At 44.4% G+C, this 17,786-nt stretch overlaps 1 protein-coding gene across 2 annotated transcripts in view; it reads right to left on the bottom strand.

The window, feature by feature from the left end:
* The window catches only part of PRDM10 (PR domain containing 10), a 31,061-nt gene that overhangs the window by 11,410 nt on the left and 1,865 nt on the right, over nt 1-17,786 (bottom strand). The window contains exons 2-11 of one of the 2 annotated variants that reach the window (XM_010024566.1): nt 17,052-17,216; nt 15,505-15,564; nt 11,240-11,447; nt 10,634-10,875; nt 9,389-9,592; nt 7,627-7,699; nt 6,849-6,966; nt 5,793-5,922; nt 3,819-4,046; nt 1,699-1,710 (exon numbers count right to left, since the gene is read on the bottom strand). In XM_010024566.1, coding sequence (XP_010022868.1) covers nt 1,699-1,710; nt 3,819-4,046; nt 5,793-5,922; nt 6,849-6,966; nt 7,627-7,699; nt 9,389-9,592; nt 10,634-10,875; nt 11,240-11,447; nt 15,505-15,564; nt 17,052-17,216 — 1,440 coding nt within the window. The remainder of the gene's footprint in view (nt 1-1,698; nt 1,711-3,818; nt 4,047-5,792; nt 5,923-6,848; nt 6,967-7,626; nt 7,700-9,388; nt 9,593-10,633; nt 10,876-11,239; nt 11,448-15,504; nt 15,565-17,051; nt 17,217-17,786) is intronic. The other variant, XM_010024565.1, reaches the window with a different exon arrangement.

Below are 17,786 nucleotides of genomic sequence, written 5' to 3'. Positions count from 1 at the left end.
GTTGTCTACTCAAAGGACAGTTGATTATACACAGTCCAACTTGAAACTGCTTTTCTTGGTACTGCAAGAAACAACAAAAATATGGTGAATTGAGCCTAATGTGCTTTGTGTGAATATTCATTTTAAAGTTTAATGTTCTGGGCTGCTCTTCTCTGTTTTTTTCCACTCCTACTGCTCACAATTTCTCTTCTTAGCCCCTGCTTTGTTTTGGTGTGTGCTTCCCTGCAGTCTGCCTTCTCTGTATCGTTTCATGATTGTCATCTCTTCCTTCCCTCCCCTTCAGATGAATGTTAGAGTCCCAACACCAGCACTGTCTGCTGGAGGAAGAGATGCTGCTGGACACCTTGCCTATAGAAACCAGCAAGTGTGTCCTGCACCTGCATTTCAGTATTGGATGAGGATTTGTATGTTGCAAAGCTGGAAGTCAGTCCTGCCTCTGCATGCACGAAACCCCACAGCACAGTTACCAACAGCATACTGAAAGCACACTGCAAGAAGTCTAAGGGATATCTGCTCTTCTCCACAATAAGATGCATAGCTCATCATTTACTGCTGTCTTCCCTTTTCAGCTGTTACACACAGAACCTACATGCTGATAGTTAAGAGAAATAGCACTAGAACATTCCTGGCACCTGTGCTTGAGCACATTCAATGTTACACGCTTCAAGAGATACGTGCCAGAAATCTGCAAACAGATTTCCCTGGTTTCCTCTCTCCTCCCCTTGTGACAATGTCTGGGCTGACATGTGCTGTGTCTCTTAAGTGTGTGCCAACAGCTGACACTGAGAAAGTCAAGTCAGGAGCAAGTCTGCTGGAAGGAGGGAACAGCTTGGGAATACTGTGAAACGCTGTGCTAGAGATTATATTAGTGAACCTGAATGATCCTTTGCACCATCTGAACTGCAGAGGGAAACCTATGCTTTCATTCCAGAAAGAGGAATGTGACAGCAACTGGTTTTGTTGCTGAATTATCATCTCCGTTCTCCATTTTCCCAGGGGAGAAGTGAGGACAATGGGGAATAAATGGATCTGCTGAAAGTCACACCATGAGTTAGGAAGACAGGCATGTGCTGGGTGAAAATTCATGTGTTGCCTGGAGTCAAAAATAGGTAGTTTTCCCCTTAACTACAGGGATATGCTAAGAAACCAAGTAGCTGAAGAGGTGCACTTTGAGTTCTTAACTCCACTATTACCATACTTTGCTATTTGATCACTGGATCACCAGGATCTGACTGATAAGGCTGCTATACTATGTAAATCAACATAGTCCCATTGCTGTCTCAGAGGCTACAGAAGGGTGAAATGTTTTACTGCTTTTTGGTTAAATAAGCTAGCAGCTATTAAAAAGAACAGAAAAAGAACTAAGTGTTGTCTCATCAGCTGATAACATTGATCCAGTGCAAACAGATCCTCCCAAACTAAGATGGATATTATAGTATTTCATCCAGCAGTTTACCCCTATAATATTTACCTTAAACTTGCAATGAATTAGTATGGAAAGAACGAGAAGAAGGCAAATTGTTATTCAGTTCACACTTAGTTCTGGACATTGGTTGCTTGAAGAAGAACAAATGTGACAATTTACAATGTGGAGGTCAATTAAGGAAACACTAAACAGAAGTTGGACAAAACAACACGGAGGGTGATGTTGCTATGTACCATTCCATTAGATACAGCAAAACCCCAAACCAAACCTACCTGCAGCTCCAGCTGAGCAGGCAGCATTGAGGGAGAGAAAAATAGTTATGTTATGCAATGGACTTGAAAAAAGGAAGCCTTCACTTCTGCAGGTCACCAGAAGGACCAACTCTTCTAGCTGGAGTTTACTCTTTACTCAGGCAAAACACCTTTGATGTTCTTGCCTTAGGAAACACTAAGCAGATCTTCCAGGTTTACCCTGTAGTAGTAACTGCCTGAGGGGAGCTAAAGGGCAAAGATAAAACCCACAGATCATCCTGAAGGTGCTTTGTGACCTTTCGTATTTTCTCAGAGTTGACTAACAGTGATGTGATGCAGACTGCAGAGCCACAGTGAGAATGAAATGCTTTCAGCAGAAGGGAATAATTAAGGCAGGATGACAACAGGGCAATGATTACAAGAGTGAAAAAGTTAAGGAGTAGGGTCTTAACCTCAGCTTACTGTTTGTACTCTTTGTTACACAGAAAGATGAGTAATAAGGAAGGACTAGAGCTACACAGGTCTCCAAGTCAAGACTTTCTACCTGTTCTTTGGAAGCAAATGATACATACATGTCTTAAACCCAAATGTTTGCTTGTTTGCAGTATTTAAGTGTGTGTTATGGGAAGGAGGTGCTGACAATAGCTGGACTGAATGAGTGCTCACAGGCTGCTAGAGCTTGCTGTGATTTTACACTTGCTAGTTTCCTCTTCTCTCAAGTTCTTATTGCTCACAGCCTGATGCAATATGGAAAGGAGCTACACAACCATCCATCTGCCATTCTGCCCCTGTCCTGAAACATCTCCAGGACTCTGCTGTAGAGGAAGTTAAGGAGATTTGGAGATAGAAACATGTCACCAAGGATTAAACCACCACTGCACTCCTCTGAGTTGTCATCCACTTGTGATGAATTCCCAGGGAACAAAAGCTAAGCCACAAGACAAAGAACTTCAGAAGTTCTGTCCCTTTTTCCCCCCACATTTACTGTTCCAGAAGATCTTAAGTTCACCTTTAAGGTTCAAAAGTGCGGGGAAAGAGGCAACACTTTCTAGTTCCTTCTACTGAGGAAGCTGTGGCATCTTGTAAGCAGTAAATACCCACACTCTTCACTGTCAAACACTCAGCATCTGTCTTCGTGCTCCACTATCCACCCTTCAATACATTCAGTAAAAATCCCCCAAGCTTGTAACATACCAAAGTCAAATGACTGGTAGAAACTCATTATTCAGAGAGTGCATCTGACATGGTTACAAATTCCGCAGTCTTAATGTACCTCAGCCAAATTCTTCCTTCAAGATACTCCACTGCATTTATGGGGTAACACCACCACTGCTCTCATATATACTGCCATAAACTGAGAGCAAAATTTGCCTCAACATCTTCCTATATGGAAAAGTTCCTCTTTTCTAATCCTTTCTCATCCCCTAAAATGGATTCTTAGCCCAATTGCAGCTGCTTCCTTCTGTAATCAAAATTTTACACATGGAAGAGAAAGAGAAAGATTTGAGGCTAAATAAGCCAATCTCACAGTTACATGGCTTGAAGGATTATTTGCTTGAATCATTTCCCTCCCACACACAGCAGAGGAAAAACAGCTCACCCAGTTGACACAGAGCTCAGGCTGAAAGCATTCGCTGTCAGTACAGAAAGCTCCTAGCACAGGTCTTAGCTTGAAGACAGGTTTGTTGACCCCAGGAAAGGCTTTTTTCACTAAATATCATCACCTAAGTGGATCTAAACTGAGGTCGTGGTTCCTCTTTGGCAACGGTTTGCAAGGGAAGAGTTGTGAGGGACACAGATGGTGCTGTGAGCAAGTCATTAGTCCGTGCCACAGTACCATGATTCAGCTGGCTGTTTGAAGCACTCCTGCTTGCCAGCTTGGATGGACTGTGTTTCTGTGAAAGAATTCCTGTGCTGGAATTGAATCGGCTCCAATTGGTGACCTGTTCTCAGCAGCATCTCATGATATACTAGTTCTTTACGTGAGATTTGCCTTCCTCTCACTGCAAAGAGGCTGAAAGGAACGAGATTTGGGATTTGGAAATGGATACAACAGTAGGAGAAAGACTGGATGGTCCTGGCAAGCAGGTCCAGTGTTCTCCACGTGGAGAAAGATGTCATCTGCTGTCCTCTTTGCTTACCCTGATACGCTTTGCTCGCCTCATGTCATCTGCTGTCATGGTGCTCTGCGTGGGCACCGGGCTCTCATCGTGCTGCGCCTGCATTTGTAGCGGGTGGTTTTCTGACTGCTGCTCCAGTGCAGACTGTGGCTCTGGTGGCACTGGAGTCTGCTCCTGCTGCTCCAGCCCGTTCAGTGTGGCTTGTCCGGCCTCATCAAACTGCCCCTTGCTGGAAAAATGCAGCAAGTCCTGAAATCGCAAATCATACAACCAGTGATTATTCCCCCCACCCACTGAAAGAGGCTTTGATAATACTCAGCAGGCAGCAAGCTCTCTACATGCTCATCACAGGCTAGAAACGAAACGTTCCTCCACTAACAGGTTCCTCCTGAGTTCCACTGATGCTCTCAGCACATCACCTCCACCTACAGCAACACCGGGGAAGGAGCGCTGCAGGTTGGTGACTCTCTTCACATGGAGACCAGGGAAAGCAGAGAATCTCTGTCTCACTGTTGTCACTTTGAAACATTATCATGTCTTGTTATGCAGTGTCTTCTCCTTTCTAACAAACAAGCTGGAGTGCTGGAGAGTGACAAATGAGCTGATTATACTGTGCACTGTGCCTTTTGCCATCCAGTTTCCCAGCTCTGCACACTCTCATCTACCCAGCTGCATACATCATTTATATTTATCACACAAAGCTGTTTGCCTCTTCTTTCACATCAGCATAAAAGAAAAGGGAGGGTGTTGGGAAGCACATGCCAAAAATCTCCATTCTTTTTGTGGAAGTTCCAATAACTCCTCTGGGATGGAATTCTCTGGTATTACAAGAAAAATAACCCAACATAGATCCTTACCTGACAGCACTTAATGCAAACTAAGGCAACTTAAAAGCCCAAGCTAGGAAAGGGAGCACCAGAAGTATATCATGTCAGCTTTGGTACTGCCAAAGCACAAAAGCAGATGTGGGAGAAGAAAACCAGGGATGTGCTAGAAGGAGCAGAGCTGCTATAAACCACAAATGCTTACCAGCTAAGAGACACCTAGAGCAATACACCAGCCAAATGTCCACTCCTGCTTTAGGGGGCAAGTTCCCACAGTTACTGACACTAAACTGTGCTCACAGAGGCTGTTCGGACACATTAGCATGGGACTGCACCCTGTGTCTCTGTCGTTAAGAGTCTGGGAACAGCATGATGCTTACTTGTCTAACTGGAAGTGGCTTGTGCCATGTCAGATTGTAGAGAGGGTGATCTAACAGCCCACGCTTAATGCAGCATTTAGGGCAACGCTGCACGCTCAGAAGATGAGTGGCAGGCATTCACAGGCAATGGAGATATTCCTCCCTCTGAGTCAGCACTGAACCATGACCCAGTGAGATGCCAGAGGAAAATTACCCTTCCAGATAGCAGCTTTCAGCTGAGTCATAAAACAGAGCCACTGAGCCCTCCTGACACCTTTCAGCAAAGCTCTTGGTGATAACCTAAGCATGGTCAGCAAGATTTAAGCATTTGACTTAAATGCATCGTATTAGGTCCCTACAGAACACAACCAAGAGCCACAAGCAAAGGAAAACCTCGCAGGAAGCACTCCTAGACGAGGTCCTTTAGTTAATATACAAACATCATGAAGAACCATAGCTCAAACTGATTTAATTCTACCAGCAACACTTCTAAAAGCAGGCTCCGACCTCACGTTCCAGAAAGGACTAATGCAAACCTAAATTCCCATTACACTTTTACTGCCTAAATTAGTTCTGTGATGCTGCTCAAGTGCTGCAGTAACCTACCTCAGTGCTACGTGCTTTGTGCTGAAAGTTGCTGTAGAAATGCAAGTGATTTTACAGTTCTTACAGAAGGGAAGCAGAGAATCACTGCTAGAAAAGCAAGAATGACTTGGGTATACAGTCTAAAGCACACGCCCAGTTTGCACTGATGCCCTGAGTTTACATCCTGTGTGATGATTTTTGCCTCCTTTCCATCCCCCAAAATGTACCTGTGTCCCTTCTTCACATTTCTCCCCATTTTCACTGGTCACTTCCATACGCATGAATTTGGGAGGGCGCCCGGGGCGTCTGCCTGGTCCAAACCTCCTCTTCCCTCGGCCACGACCTCGGCCTCTGGCTCTGCAGAACACACAGAACTTCACATTAGAGACAAAACAGGGTGGATCTGAAGTCTCCACTCATTGTACACATTCCCTCTCAGCATCATTCAACTCAGTAACCAAAACCTGAGTAAGTTCTGGCAGCAACAAAGCAGGGTACTGGCTGGTCTCTGTTTATTTTGTGCTCCATGAGCAACTGAAGCCCAGAACACATTACAATTGATTTCATTAATTGTATGACCAAAAGGATTACTGGCTCCTAGCAAGTCCTGTGCCGTGGCAACTCTCCTGCTTCCAGTGTGCTGGAAAGCATTTTCAGCTAGATGGAATACAAGGAAACCAATTGAAAACCTGAGGCTGTAACATCCCTCCCCCAAAAAGGCATGCAGCCATTGATGTCAGGCAGCAAGCTAAAGGGAGCTATTTTCTGTGTTAAACAAAACCCAAACCAGCCCAAAATGAAACCACTTGCTAAGTTTCAGGATAAGGAAGGCACCAGTATCTTCTGCTCTCTGATGGATGTTTGTAGATACAGCTTTTAATTGGTCAGGATAAACTATCTTGCCTGCCCCATGAGGAGGCAAAGCACTACAAGCCTTGTCCTCCAAGCTCTGTAGCTGCACACATCCAAGGAGCATATGTATTTCAATATTGTGGGACTGAAATACTGCAGCTTTTTAAGTCACTGCCCAAAAAAAACCCAAAAGCAAACCAAAATCATCTCATCAGTTTCAATGGGGCATTTATTTCCCTCAAGCTGCTTCTATTGCCAAGTCTCTTACAGCAATCAGCTTCCTGGTGCCATGTTCTTACCTTCCAGTGCTGAGCTGTTCTTCCAATGGGCACCCAGGTTGGGCAGCAAGATCTCTAGGGCAAAACCCCTGCTTTCTGCCAGTCTGGGGATACAGCAGAGTGACACAGAGGCAAAGCTCAAGCTTTCAGTACCTGCTGAAGAAGTCCAGCTTCTCATCGTGGGAGTTGAGGTGCTGCTGGAGTTGCTCCGAGCTCATGAAGCGCCGATTGCACTCATAACAGGGCCAGTTCTTCTCTTGCTCTCTGAGAACTATGTTCAAAGGGAAAGGTCAGGAACAGCATTTCAGTCACCACCAATTAAATGCTTCATTTGTTTCGCTGGGTTTTCTTTTCTCCCCAAGCCTTTCTGGCCATATTTCTCCCCTGAAGGTTAGACAAACTGCAGAGTATCCACAGCACTGCTCCATTTAGCTTTGTTTTTATCCCCTCTGCCCCGTGGCATGACCACAGCTCATCATAGAAAGATAAAAAGGTCACTGGGGACAATTCACATGGGCTATAAACACTGCTTAATATTCAGGAAGATTCTGAAATTTACCTTTGCATGGAAAAGCACCTACAGGATTAGATCTCTGGCGTAAGTATGGGGAGGTCAAGAGTATTCCTCAATCTAAAGCAGTAGCACATCAGTTTATGAGGGACTCAACATCAGGCACCAAGCACAGAAACATAGCTCTTTCCAACAGCAACCTAATGCTTCCCAGAATCCGAGGCAAAAGGTTACATTATTTTAATATTAGCATGAGAAGAGTTAGTAGAAATAAGCCCAAATAATACAATCTAGATCTGGTTTAACTTCTCTTAAGCCAGCAGAAACTTGGGAGCACTATACTGGCTGTATACCTGAAACACAGAAGTACAACACCCACCCCTGTCACACTACAAAACCCAAGAGAATAGCCCAAGTTACCCTTCCTTTCCTCCTCAGATATGTCATGGATCTTCTGGTTCACAAACTCTGCATAAGAAGCAGCATACCACACCTGCAGCAGGGAGAGATAACAGAATGCTCAGCTGGAACCAGAACTAGAGGGAATCCATTTGAAAACGGGGTTTAAGCAATACATTTACTTCACTTGCCTCAACCACTAACTCTTATTGCTCCTTTCATCCTCGATAATAAAGCCTGTTGAGATCAATATGCCCCCACTGAGGAATAAAAGAGCTTTGCTCAGAAGGCATATCCATATAACTTTAAGGTATAGCCTCCAAATACTAATGTTCATCTCACACATGGCTACCAGTAGCTCTGAAGGCAATAAGATTAATCTCTTTAGAGCCAAGTGTATAGGGGTGTCACCAAAGTGCTGTTCCTTGGTGGAACAAGAGTAATAAGAAAAGATTGTCCATTTCTTTCCTGCTTTCTCTCCATAGAAAACAGGCAGCGCCATCCACAGAGACTCATTTAAAATGTTCCTGAACTTCTGAAGGATTGGAGCAACATGGTCCTGCTTCCCAAAACAAAGATCTGCTGCCAGGCTGCAGCAGGAGGGACCCACCTTCACTATACAAGCAATTTAGGAAGCTTGCAGTAGGGAGAACCACAGAGACAAAGTTTATCAGAGCCTACAAACCAGATGTTCACTTTAAGCTGAGAATTCTTGCATCATTTGTCATTTTATCTTGTTATTTGATTAAAAAGGTTCCATGTCAGAAGAGGTTTCTGCAAGAAGGCATGAAACAGATTCTCAGCATGAAAAATCTGGGCAAGTTTCAACTTGTTGTAGGCCACATAGCAGCAGTGAGTGGCATTTCTAACTCCCCTTAAGGTGCATGTTACTTTGCAGGAAGCTGGATAAGAAGAAAGCCTTGGAGCTCCTAGACCTGTCATGCAATATACAAGTTCTCAACTTTAACTGGTCCTCCTCATCTTTGGACATCAATTATAGCCCGAGGAAGACACATTACAGAGCCTGGATCGTTCGCTTTCAACTCTCAAACCAATTTTACCCCAAAAGACACTACTAACACATAAAGGAAGAAAGATGCTGCTGCTACAGGCAGGTCTCTGCACATTTCATTGAAGTCTGATTTCCAATTGATTTTAAAACTTGAGAAAATGATGTTTGGATGCACTTCAAAGGGATTAGCAAGGTTTCTAGTGATTCAGCTTGAACAAATTAAGGACTGATACCAGAGAAACCAAAAGGAACGCTACTCTTAAAAAGAAGTGTCTAAGGAGACTTTTGCCCTGGTTAAAACCCAGTTTTCTGTTAAATCGTTGACAATAATGTGCCAGAAAAGATTTGAGGAAGAAAAAGCCATTATCCTGATATCAAAGGCACCAGAAAACAAGTCAAGGGCACCCAGGACTAACTGGAAAGGGCATCCAGAACTCAAAAGAATAAGACTGCTGCAATAAAATTAGATTGCATCTGCAAAACAGGTGCAGGGTAAAGCGTGAGAGTGACAAACCAACTATTTACATCCTGATCTCAGACTTCCTCATTTTATACCTGAGCCAAAGCTCATGGCAAACCCACAAGTCAGTGGCTAACTACTCACTGACTGCAGTGGTGTTCGATTCGTGTGCTTGATGAGAGGGAAGAAAACCCCTAAAACTATGGGCAGAGCCATTTCTGGCCCTTGGAGATGCACTTATCAAAGAGCAACCTTTAAGATTTGATTTTACCTGTATAAAAATGAGTCCCAAACCATGAGGAAAGCCATACCTTGAGTTCCTGCTTGGGCTCCACGTTTTTGATGGTGGTGTAGTAAATGTGGTGGCCATACTGATACGCAACCAGGTTCTGCTCCAAATGGTTTTGAGCTGGACGCACAAACATCATCCAGTTACAAAGTGCCTCGCTAGAAAGTTCAAACCACAGGTCCTCTTGCAAATCTCTGTCTTTTCTGTCCCCCTTCTCAAGAGAAACCTGTAGCAAAAGCCAATTACATGTGGCTGTAACTGCCTGGCAGCAGGTTCAGAGGAATTTGAGTGTCTAGAAAGCACTGCTCTGCCCATAGAGCTATTACATCAGGAAAGCAATGAAGGCATAATTGATTTTCTCTCTCTGCTAACAGGGATCCAGAAACAGGCAACATTTAGAAAAACACTTGGGAGACAGGCAGAGATTTAGCTAGGGAGACACACAATGGACCCTTCCACAGCTTTCAAGGGCAAGAATCATTCATTAAAAGCATCAGGCACAGTACTTGACATGTGGCTGTAAATAAGGCATGAGAAGCTCTAGCTTTAGCAGGTTACATGGCATCAGTTGCCCAATGCTTCTAACTGACAGATCCACTTCCTTGCTTTCCTGACTCAAGCTGGAAGCAGTGCTGCTTTAGCTGAATTTTGGCTGGGTTACTGGATCTGCCTGGGGTCACAACTTGCTTGGCAGACACTGATCATCAGAGAGCAATGCTCCTAAAACTGCAGACTTCCTCTCCAGCAAATAAAGAACCAATTCTTATAACCAAACCAGTAAATAAATGGATAAAAGTCAGCCAAATCCATTACACCTCACACCAACAACTTGGCATGAAGAAGGGGTGAAAAAGCTCTCCCCTCCCCTACATTTTTTGGGGAGAAGAGGGAAAGGGGAATAAAAAGTACTTTCAACTTAAGTTACAGCATGACACAAAAGAATGGCTGCAAAACATCCTCAGATGGGGCTATTTTTATGCCCAGGTGCTGCTTCAGCCCATTTGAGAGCGATTCACAGCATTCCATGTTATGTCTCCTATACATCATAACACCACACTGCCAGAATATTCACCCTGATTATCGTGTCACCCTGCAGAACAGTAGTTTTCAAGCCTGTCTGGGTATTTCCAAGCCACATTCAGAGATGGAAGTATCAGAAGAACATCTCTAGTGAAGTAACTCATCAAGGCAGACTGGCAAATTCATGATAATCAAAGCTTAAGCACAAAGTGATCCCTCTTCTCCTCTCGTGCACACATGGTCTTACCTTCAAATGGATATAGCAGTCTTTGAGTTCTGTTTGTCTAACCAGGGGTCCTTCCACAGGTCCAAACTGTGTGCGTTTGGGGATCCTCCTTTTGGAGAACACACCTCCCAAAAACCTGTCTATGTAGAGCACCAAAGGAAGGCTGGCTCTTGCCCTGGTCAGCACTGGCCTGTTTGGGATTGGATGCAATGGTCCATGTTTCGGACACACGGAAGGATGCGCGTTATTACACTCCTCACACCCTACAACACAAAGTCAGAGAAGACACAACTGTCAGGCAGGCACTCACTCAGCTCAGAAGGCACAGCCTCATCTTGTTTTAAACATCTTCAGCTCAGCCATGGGATCATGTATTCCAATAGTCTATCTGTATTTTAAAGCATTAGAGAGGGCAGCTGCCTCCAAAAGGAAGAATAAAGCAGCTCAGAGGCTCCACCTGAGGCAGAACCTTGTTTTTCCAGTAAAGCAGCACAATAGGAGTCTACATTTCTGGGTACCAAGGAATTTACTTATTACTGCTAAAATCTGAATGGTTTTTACTAGACAGAGGGGAAAAGACATAAGAGGAGGGCAACTAAAACACTACATACTACTTCCTATGCTTACACAAATCGTTGGGATCAAAGGGTCGAGGTGGATCTGGATCCCATTCATCCATGTCAGTGTCTTCCCCCTCTTCATCCTCATCTTCGTCCTCGTCATCTTCCTCTTTTGTTTCCATCCTTCCCATTTGATTCTGCAGAGGTGCTAAAGGGTCAGATCCATCCACTGCCTCCATAGGAGGTAACACCTGGTTATGCACCGGTAATGATGCCTAGAGGAGGGAATTCATGAACTATCACAACTGACTCGGGAAGAAAACCCCTCTTACAAAGACAAGCAATGAAGGTTCTTGCTAGTTTAACCCTTTCTGCTTCCTTTGGTAACGGAAAGAAGGACAAGGGAAAGTGAAGTGACATGATAAATGATTGCTGAGGGATGTTTTGCATCACTGCTACCCACAGCATCACTCAGGACAGCTCTGGGTCACTCACTACCTGGTTCTACCCTGTCAAGAACTGACTACTCAGGAGAAGAAACTGAGATCAAAGAAGTTCTGGACCCTCACAGATGGTTTGAAACCAAGTCCAGGCTCTGTGGCAATTATGTAGAGCCTAAAGCTGTATTTTAACTTCTTTTGTACTAGTGGGAATCCTGCACTTTAACACATGATCTTTTCTATCACACAATCAAACAAAATCAAATCCCCAGAGCACACCTGTAGAGATCATAAGGGATGAGATAACACAGAGCCTAGATATAAACCTGGGGACAGGGTGGACAGTTGAGGGCACTGTATTCTTTCACTAATTTTAAAGTTTATCCCTTTCTTTCCCTCCAAAAAAAAGACAAAACTAATTGAAGTGCACTGCACAGAATGTTCTATCACCCACACAGGTTCCTCAGGTACAGAACAAGAAATACTACACACCGTAAAGCTGCCTCAAAAGACTGGCAAAGAGACCCGATGGATGTTGGACCTATGTGACAGCCAGCATTACACCTTCTGTTAACTTGGCTTTCAAAGCTGAGAAGAGTATTTTAAGGAGGCTGCCCAAGGCAGAACAATCTGTAGAACAGGTTCCTATGTATGTTAAATACATAGAACCTCAGACTGGTTTGGGCTGAAGGGACCTTAAGATCATCCAGCTCCAACCCCCTGCCACAGGCAGGGACACCTTCCCCTAGAGCAGGTTGGTCCAAACTTAGACCAGGTTGCTCAAAGCCCTGTCCAACCCTCCCTTGGAACACTGCCAGGGATGGGGCAGCCACAGCTTCTCTGGGCACCCTGTGCCAGCGCCTCAGCACCCTCACAGGGAACAGCTTCTGCCTTAGATCCTTTTATCCCTTGTTTCAGTTTGAACCCATCCCCCCTTGTCCTATCACTCCAGTCCCTGATGCAGAGTCCCTCTGCAGCATCCTTGTACCCCCCTTCAGACACTGGAAGGCTGCTCTCCTACAGAAACCCCACACGCATTCCACGGTGAGACTATGAAAGACAGCACCAAGCTGTGCTCCAGCTTTCTCCCATCTCCTCCCAGATCACAGACATGTTCCATCACCTGAGACAATGGAGCAATGACATTGGTGTACATTGAGAAGAAAAGGGTGCCTGGCAACTTACTCTATCTGCTTGAGGACCCTGCTCCAGAGCCATTTGCTGGGGGGATTCAGCAACGCTGCCGAGCACGGACAGGTTGGTGGGATTCATGCTCTGAGCAGCAGCAGGCAAGAGCACAGTTACCTAAAATCATAGGCACTCAGTTTAGCACTGCAGCATTTCCATCATGCCCTGCATGCAAAGCTCCCTGGAGTCCTACACTAGGTCAAAAGCTGCAGCGTTGTCATGGTTTTCTTTAGGGAGTAGAAATGATGGACTTGGACAAACCCTGCAGATCTGGGGGCAAAGGGAAAAGCTTCAAAACTCACTCTATATTCTGCAACTTTTGAATTGCCCATCTCCCACTTTTGGCTTTAGATTAAGGTCCTACTCAGCCTGCGTTCAAACTGCACTAAGGAAAGATGTGAGGAGCTCTTCAGCTCTTGGTAAAACCAGGGACTTAAAAGTCTTTTTCTCTTCTATGTCTAAATTTACCTTCTTTTTTTATGGGCAAAGGTAAAGAAGGAAAAAGCAGCATCTCCTCTTTGAACCTTTCTTTTTCTCCAGCAAACAAGATCCATTCTAAAACCAAGATGGTCTATTGACCCCATTAGAAGATCAAGCACTCAAGAGTATTCCAACAATTATTTTTTCCTTGCGTTATCTGGTCACACTCTACATTTTTGGTTGTTTCCATCCTCAACTTCGTTCCTACTCAAAAATAATGCATGTTCCCACACCATTCCCATTCGTTCTGTTATAAAACAAAGCAGAATCAAGATCCTAGCAATCACCTCTGCTCTCTTTTGTTTCCTGCTTATTCACACAGGAATTGCACCATTATCTTGCATGATTTCTCATCCTTCTCTACAGCTCACATCATGTGGCTTCTGGCTTGTGCCTCTGACTATTAAGCAGCTTTTATGCTAAAATTAAAGCCTCTGCACAGAGTGTTTAACAAATAGAGATAAAAGCGAGAACACAAGTTGTGCCAACAGTGAAGGAGCAGACAAGAACATGTACAACGCAAGCAGACAGCCTTAAAACTTCAAATCTTTTTGTTTTGTTTAGAGTAATTCATGGAACAGTGTAAAAACTACAGGAAAAAGACTTCAGGTCCAGCGAGGAGGAAAGCTGAACCAAGCTGCCTGGTATTGCCACCTCTGAGGCCAAGTGGCAACAGGAAAAGCATCAGTATTCAAAGGCACCTCCAGCAATGAGAGGTTGACATGAGCTTGTGTCTATTTGTACCTCCTCTTAGGATTTCCTACTACTAATCACACTTCAAACATATCCTGACTTCCCTTTCCATCAGTGTAGTGAATTTAGATTTAAAACCTCCCAGTTTCTTTTCAAGATGAAGTTTCTTTTTAAAGGTAAGTGGAGCTTTAATTCCTGCTTTAACCTGTTGTCAGTGCAAGGATGTCCCACATGAAATGCTGACGTTAAAACACCTGCAAAGGCAGGAGCTGCCACCATGAGGGACCGACCACTTGCAAGCAATGAATAGCTCTGCTGGGGCTGTCATCAGACAGCATCAAAAGGGAGGAAGGGCTCAGGACACCCAGACAAGTGCTCTGTGCCCTTGATACTCCACACAGGATACTAACAGCACAGCTCCTCTGCTGTCAGTGTCTCTCACACTGCACACAGAAGTAATCTCTCCTTTTAATTAGATCCTCTATTTGTTCAATAAGCTTTAAAGACAATTAAATAGGATTTTCTGGCTTCTTCATGCAAGGAAGGTGATGTGGCAAAATACTGCAGAATGACATTCTGCATTCCTCCAGAGAACTGGAAGAAAACGGGTAACACCTTTACTGGGTCACTCGTTTCCTCAATGATTTAAAAGGTCTTTTTCTAGCAAGAAAAAAGTGGCTTTCAGTGCACATTCAACCGTTCACTCTGCCCCAAGACTGTCAGTAAAGACGTACTTAAACTATAGCATTAGTCATGATTCAGCTCTAACACATCCATTCACACATGCCATTAAAGTAAGGGGTTTAAGTCTCTATGACAAGCAGAGAATCAGAACTAGAGGTCTAGATCTGAAAGCACCTCTACCTGACTACCACAACACAGTCCCTAAAGATACTAGTACAAGTTAACAATAAAACCTTCCCATTGTGATGGATGAGAAAAGAAACACAGGTTCCAGTTTCATTCTGCCCCTAGACCCCTTTACACCAGCACATGCCTCAAACCTGGGATGCTCTGGGAAGAAAAGGGAGCCAGTAATAAACTTCTGCAGGCTTTGCACTTAATTTCCTGGGAAGTTTCTAGTAAATGTAGGATTGGATCCAAAGTTGCTATCCCTTGAGAGCCTCTTCTGGATTTAAAAGGCATTTGGATCTGAATCTGGATGAGGCCAGCTGCAAAGCCAGTCTTTCCAGAAGGACACACTAAAATAAATCAGCCACATCAGCTTGCTGACTTAAAGGGACACTGGTGAAAGATTCTGCAGTCTGTCTGGGGCAGTAAATGAGTATTTTCGTTAATCATGAATTAAGAAGAGTGAACTCAAACTCTCTTTTGTCATTCATGCACAGCAGCTTGTTATCATAAGCTTTTTGCCCTTCATGGTGAGATGACAGCACACAACTGAAGACTGCCATTCGACACGGTCAGAGCTAGCTTATATTAAGCTCTAGCAGCACAGCAACTTCTCTTCCCCTTCAGCAATAGTCTCCCTAACAGCTCAGGCCCAAAGAAATTCATGTCTCTTCCTTACCTGCTGGGTGGTGGCATCCTGTTGGACGTAAGCCACTTGGGAGGGATCTGTAAACAGAGTCTAGACAAAGTGAAAAAGGCTTATCAAAGCGGCCTGGGGGCTGCTCACTCCCAACTCACACCACAACTACCCTGCCACCCAGAAATCATCCACATTTCACCCTCTGCTAATGTGTCTGTCAGCACAGCAGATTAGTTCAACTTACCCAAGTGCACAGAATTTCAACTAAACTTAGGTAGTGCTCCATAAAAACATGATACCATAGTGATGTGGCACTTTTCACCTATATACTAGAGTGCCTCATGGGAGTTTTTCTTCTCTTTTTAATACAGAAATCGCTTTGTCAGTTGTTGATTGGATAAAATCTACAGGATGAAATTCAATAGCTGTATGAAAACTGCATAATACTTGAGGGCAGGACAGAAGATAACCCTTAGCTTTATCTCCTGCAAATTCACAAGACTTCTGCGTGCCTTCTTTTGAGGAATTATCAGGCATATCCTACATGTGAATTTCATCAAGCCAGGATGTTGGCTCTTTAATTTCACAGAAGACTCCAATCTTCTCACAGCAGCCCTGATGGGAGGGCTTCCCCCTGGGAAAAGCAAGACTTACATGAAAACTAAGTATTGATAGAGGTCAGCCTCGCTTACTTCGCTAAAACATGAAGTACCTGAGCTTGTGGCAGTCTGGCTCCAAACAAGTAAAGCATGGCATAACACCAATCCCATTAGGGCTTTGAGAATTTCATCTCAGTTGCCTGATAGTGTCTTAACACTACACCTCTTTGTTTTAATGGAACAGCTCAGAACTGTGCAAGAGTGAGACCACAGCACACAAGGCTATGCCAGTCTTGCTGTGGGTGTCAAGTACATGCACTCTGTAGCATTGCTAATAATAATGTCAGCAAAGTCATTATAAAACACTGTTGACAAAGCATGCCTGTTCCTCTTGTGTTATCTATGCATGCAGAGGTCCATACTATATTAACCCCCTATAAACATGTGCTGACAGAGAATAAAAGCTACTTGATACAATTATGAAGAGGAAAAAGAACCTAAGTATATAAAAATCAACAACATCCCTGAAGCTAATTCCACAGTGAATACACTGAGATCCTCTGAAAAAAGACATGACTGTCATTGTAACTGTCAATTATGAGACCTGTACTATGCAAAACAAGGACTCTTCCAGAAGACACACAGATTGCTCTTATCTTTGTACTCAATACAACAGAGGCAGAGTTTCTGGAGAGATTATGTCTTTTGGAAAACACCTTTCAGCTAATTATAATCTCATCCACCTTCAGTGAAATAATCAGCATTTCATAATTCATGGCTGCCACATCCTTTGATTCCCACATTTGCACATCAGACAAATGAACAACACAAAGTCCCTGTTCAACAACGGGCAGATAAAAGCGTAAAGAGGAACTGCCTGCTATTTCCCAGTCCTACCACTTGGCTGGTAACCAGCTTCCATCTCAAACCAGTTTGGTTTACTGTTTCCTAGGTGCTAAAACAGGGTGTGCTCAGAACCACACATGCCTGTGTAGCTTCCACGGGGTGGATGTAAACCAGGGTGTGCTCCGAGGTGTCCACAGAGGTGTAGGAGGTGCCATCCGCTGTGTAGACAACCTGCTGCGAGGGACGGTCCTGCTCATCGCTGTACACGATCTGCGCCACTGCCCCTCCCTCAGGGACAAAGTGCACCTGCAACAAAGAACAGATCCTGTCTTGAAACTGGAATGTAGGCCTATGGGAAGCAACACAAGGACACAGAATGAATACATGTATATATATATACATATATGTATATATACACACACTGGGCTGCATCAAAAAGAATGTGAGCAGAAGATTGAAGGAGGAGATCCTGCCCCTCTGCTCTCTGAGACCCCACTTGCAGCACTGAAAGCACTTCTGGTGTCCTCAGCATCAGAAGGACATGGAGCTTTTGGAGCAAGTCCAGAGGAAGCCACAAGGATGATCAGGGGCTGGAGCAGCTCCCAAATGGAGACAGGCTGAGAACATTGGGGCTGTTCAGACTGGAGAAGAGAAGCTGTGTGGAGACCTCAGAGCAGCTTCCAGTGTCTGAAGGGGGCTACAAGGATGCTGCAGAGGGACTCTTCATCAGGGACTGGAGTGATAGAATAAGGGGGGATGGGTTCAAACTGAAACAAGGGATAAAAGGATCTAAGGCAGAAGCTGTTCCCTGTGAGGGTGCTGAGGCGCTGGCACAGGGTGCCCAGAGAAGCTGTGGCTGGCCCATCCCTGGCCGGG

The sequence above is a fragment of the Nestor notabilis genome, unplaced genomic scaffold, assembly GCF_000696875.1.
Source record: "Nestor notabilis isolate BGI_N333 unplaced genomic scaffold, ASM69687v1 scaffold23681, whole genome shotgun sequence".
Lineage (NCBI taxonomy): Eukaryota > Metazoa > Chordata > Aves > Psittaciformes > Psittacidae > Nestor > Nestor notabilis.
This window is presented reverse-complemented; position numbering and strand designations above follow the sequence as displayed.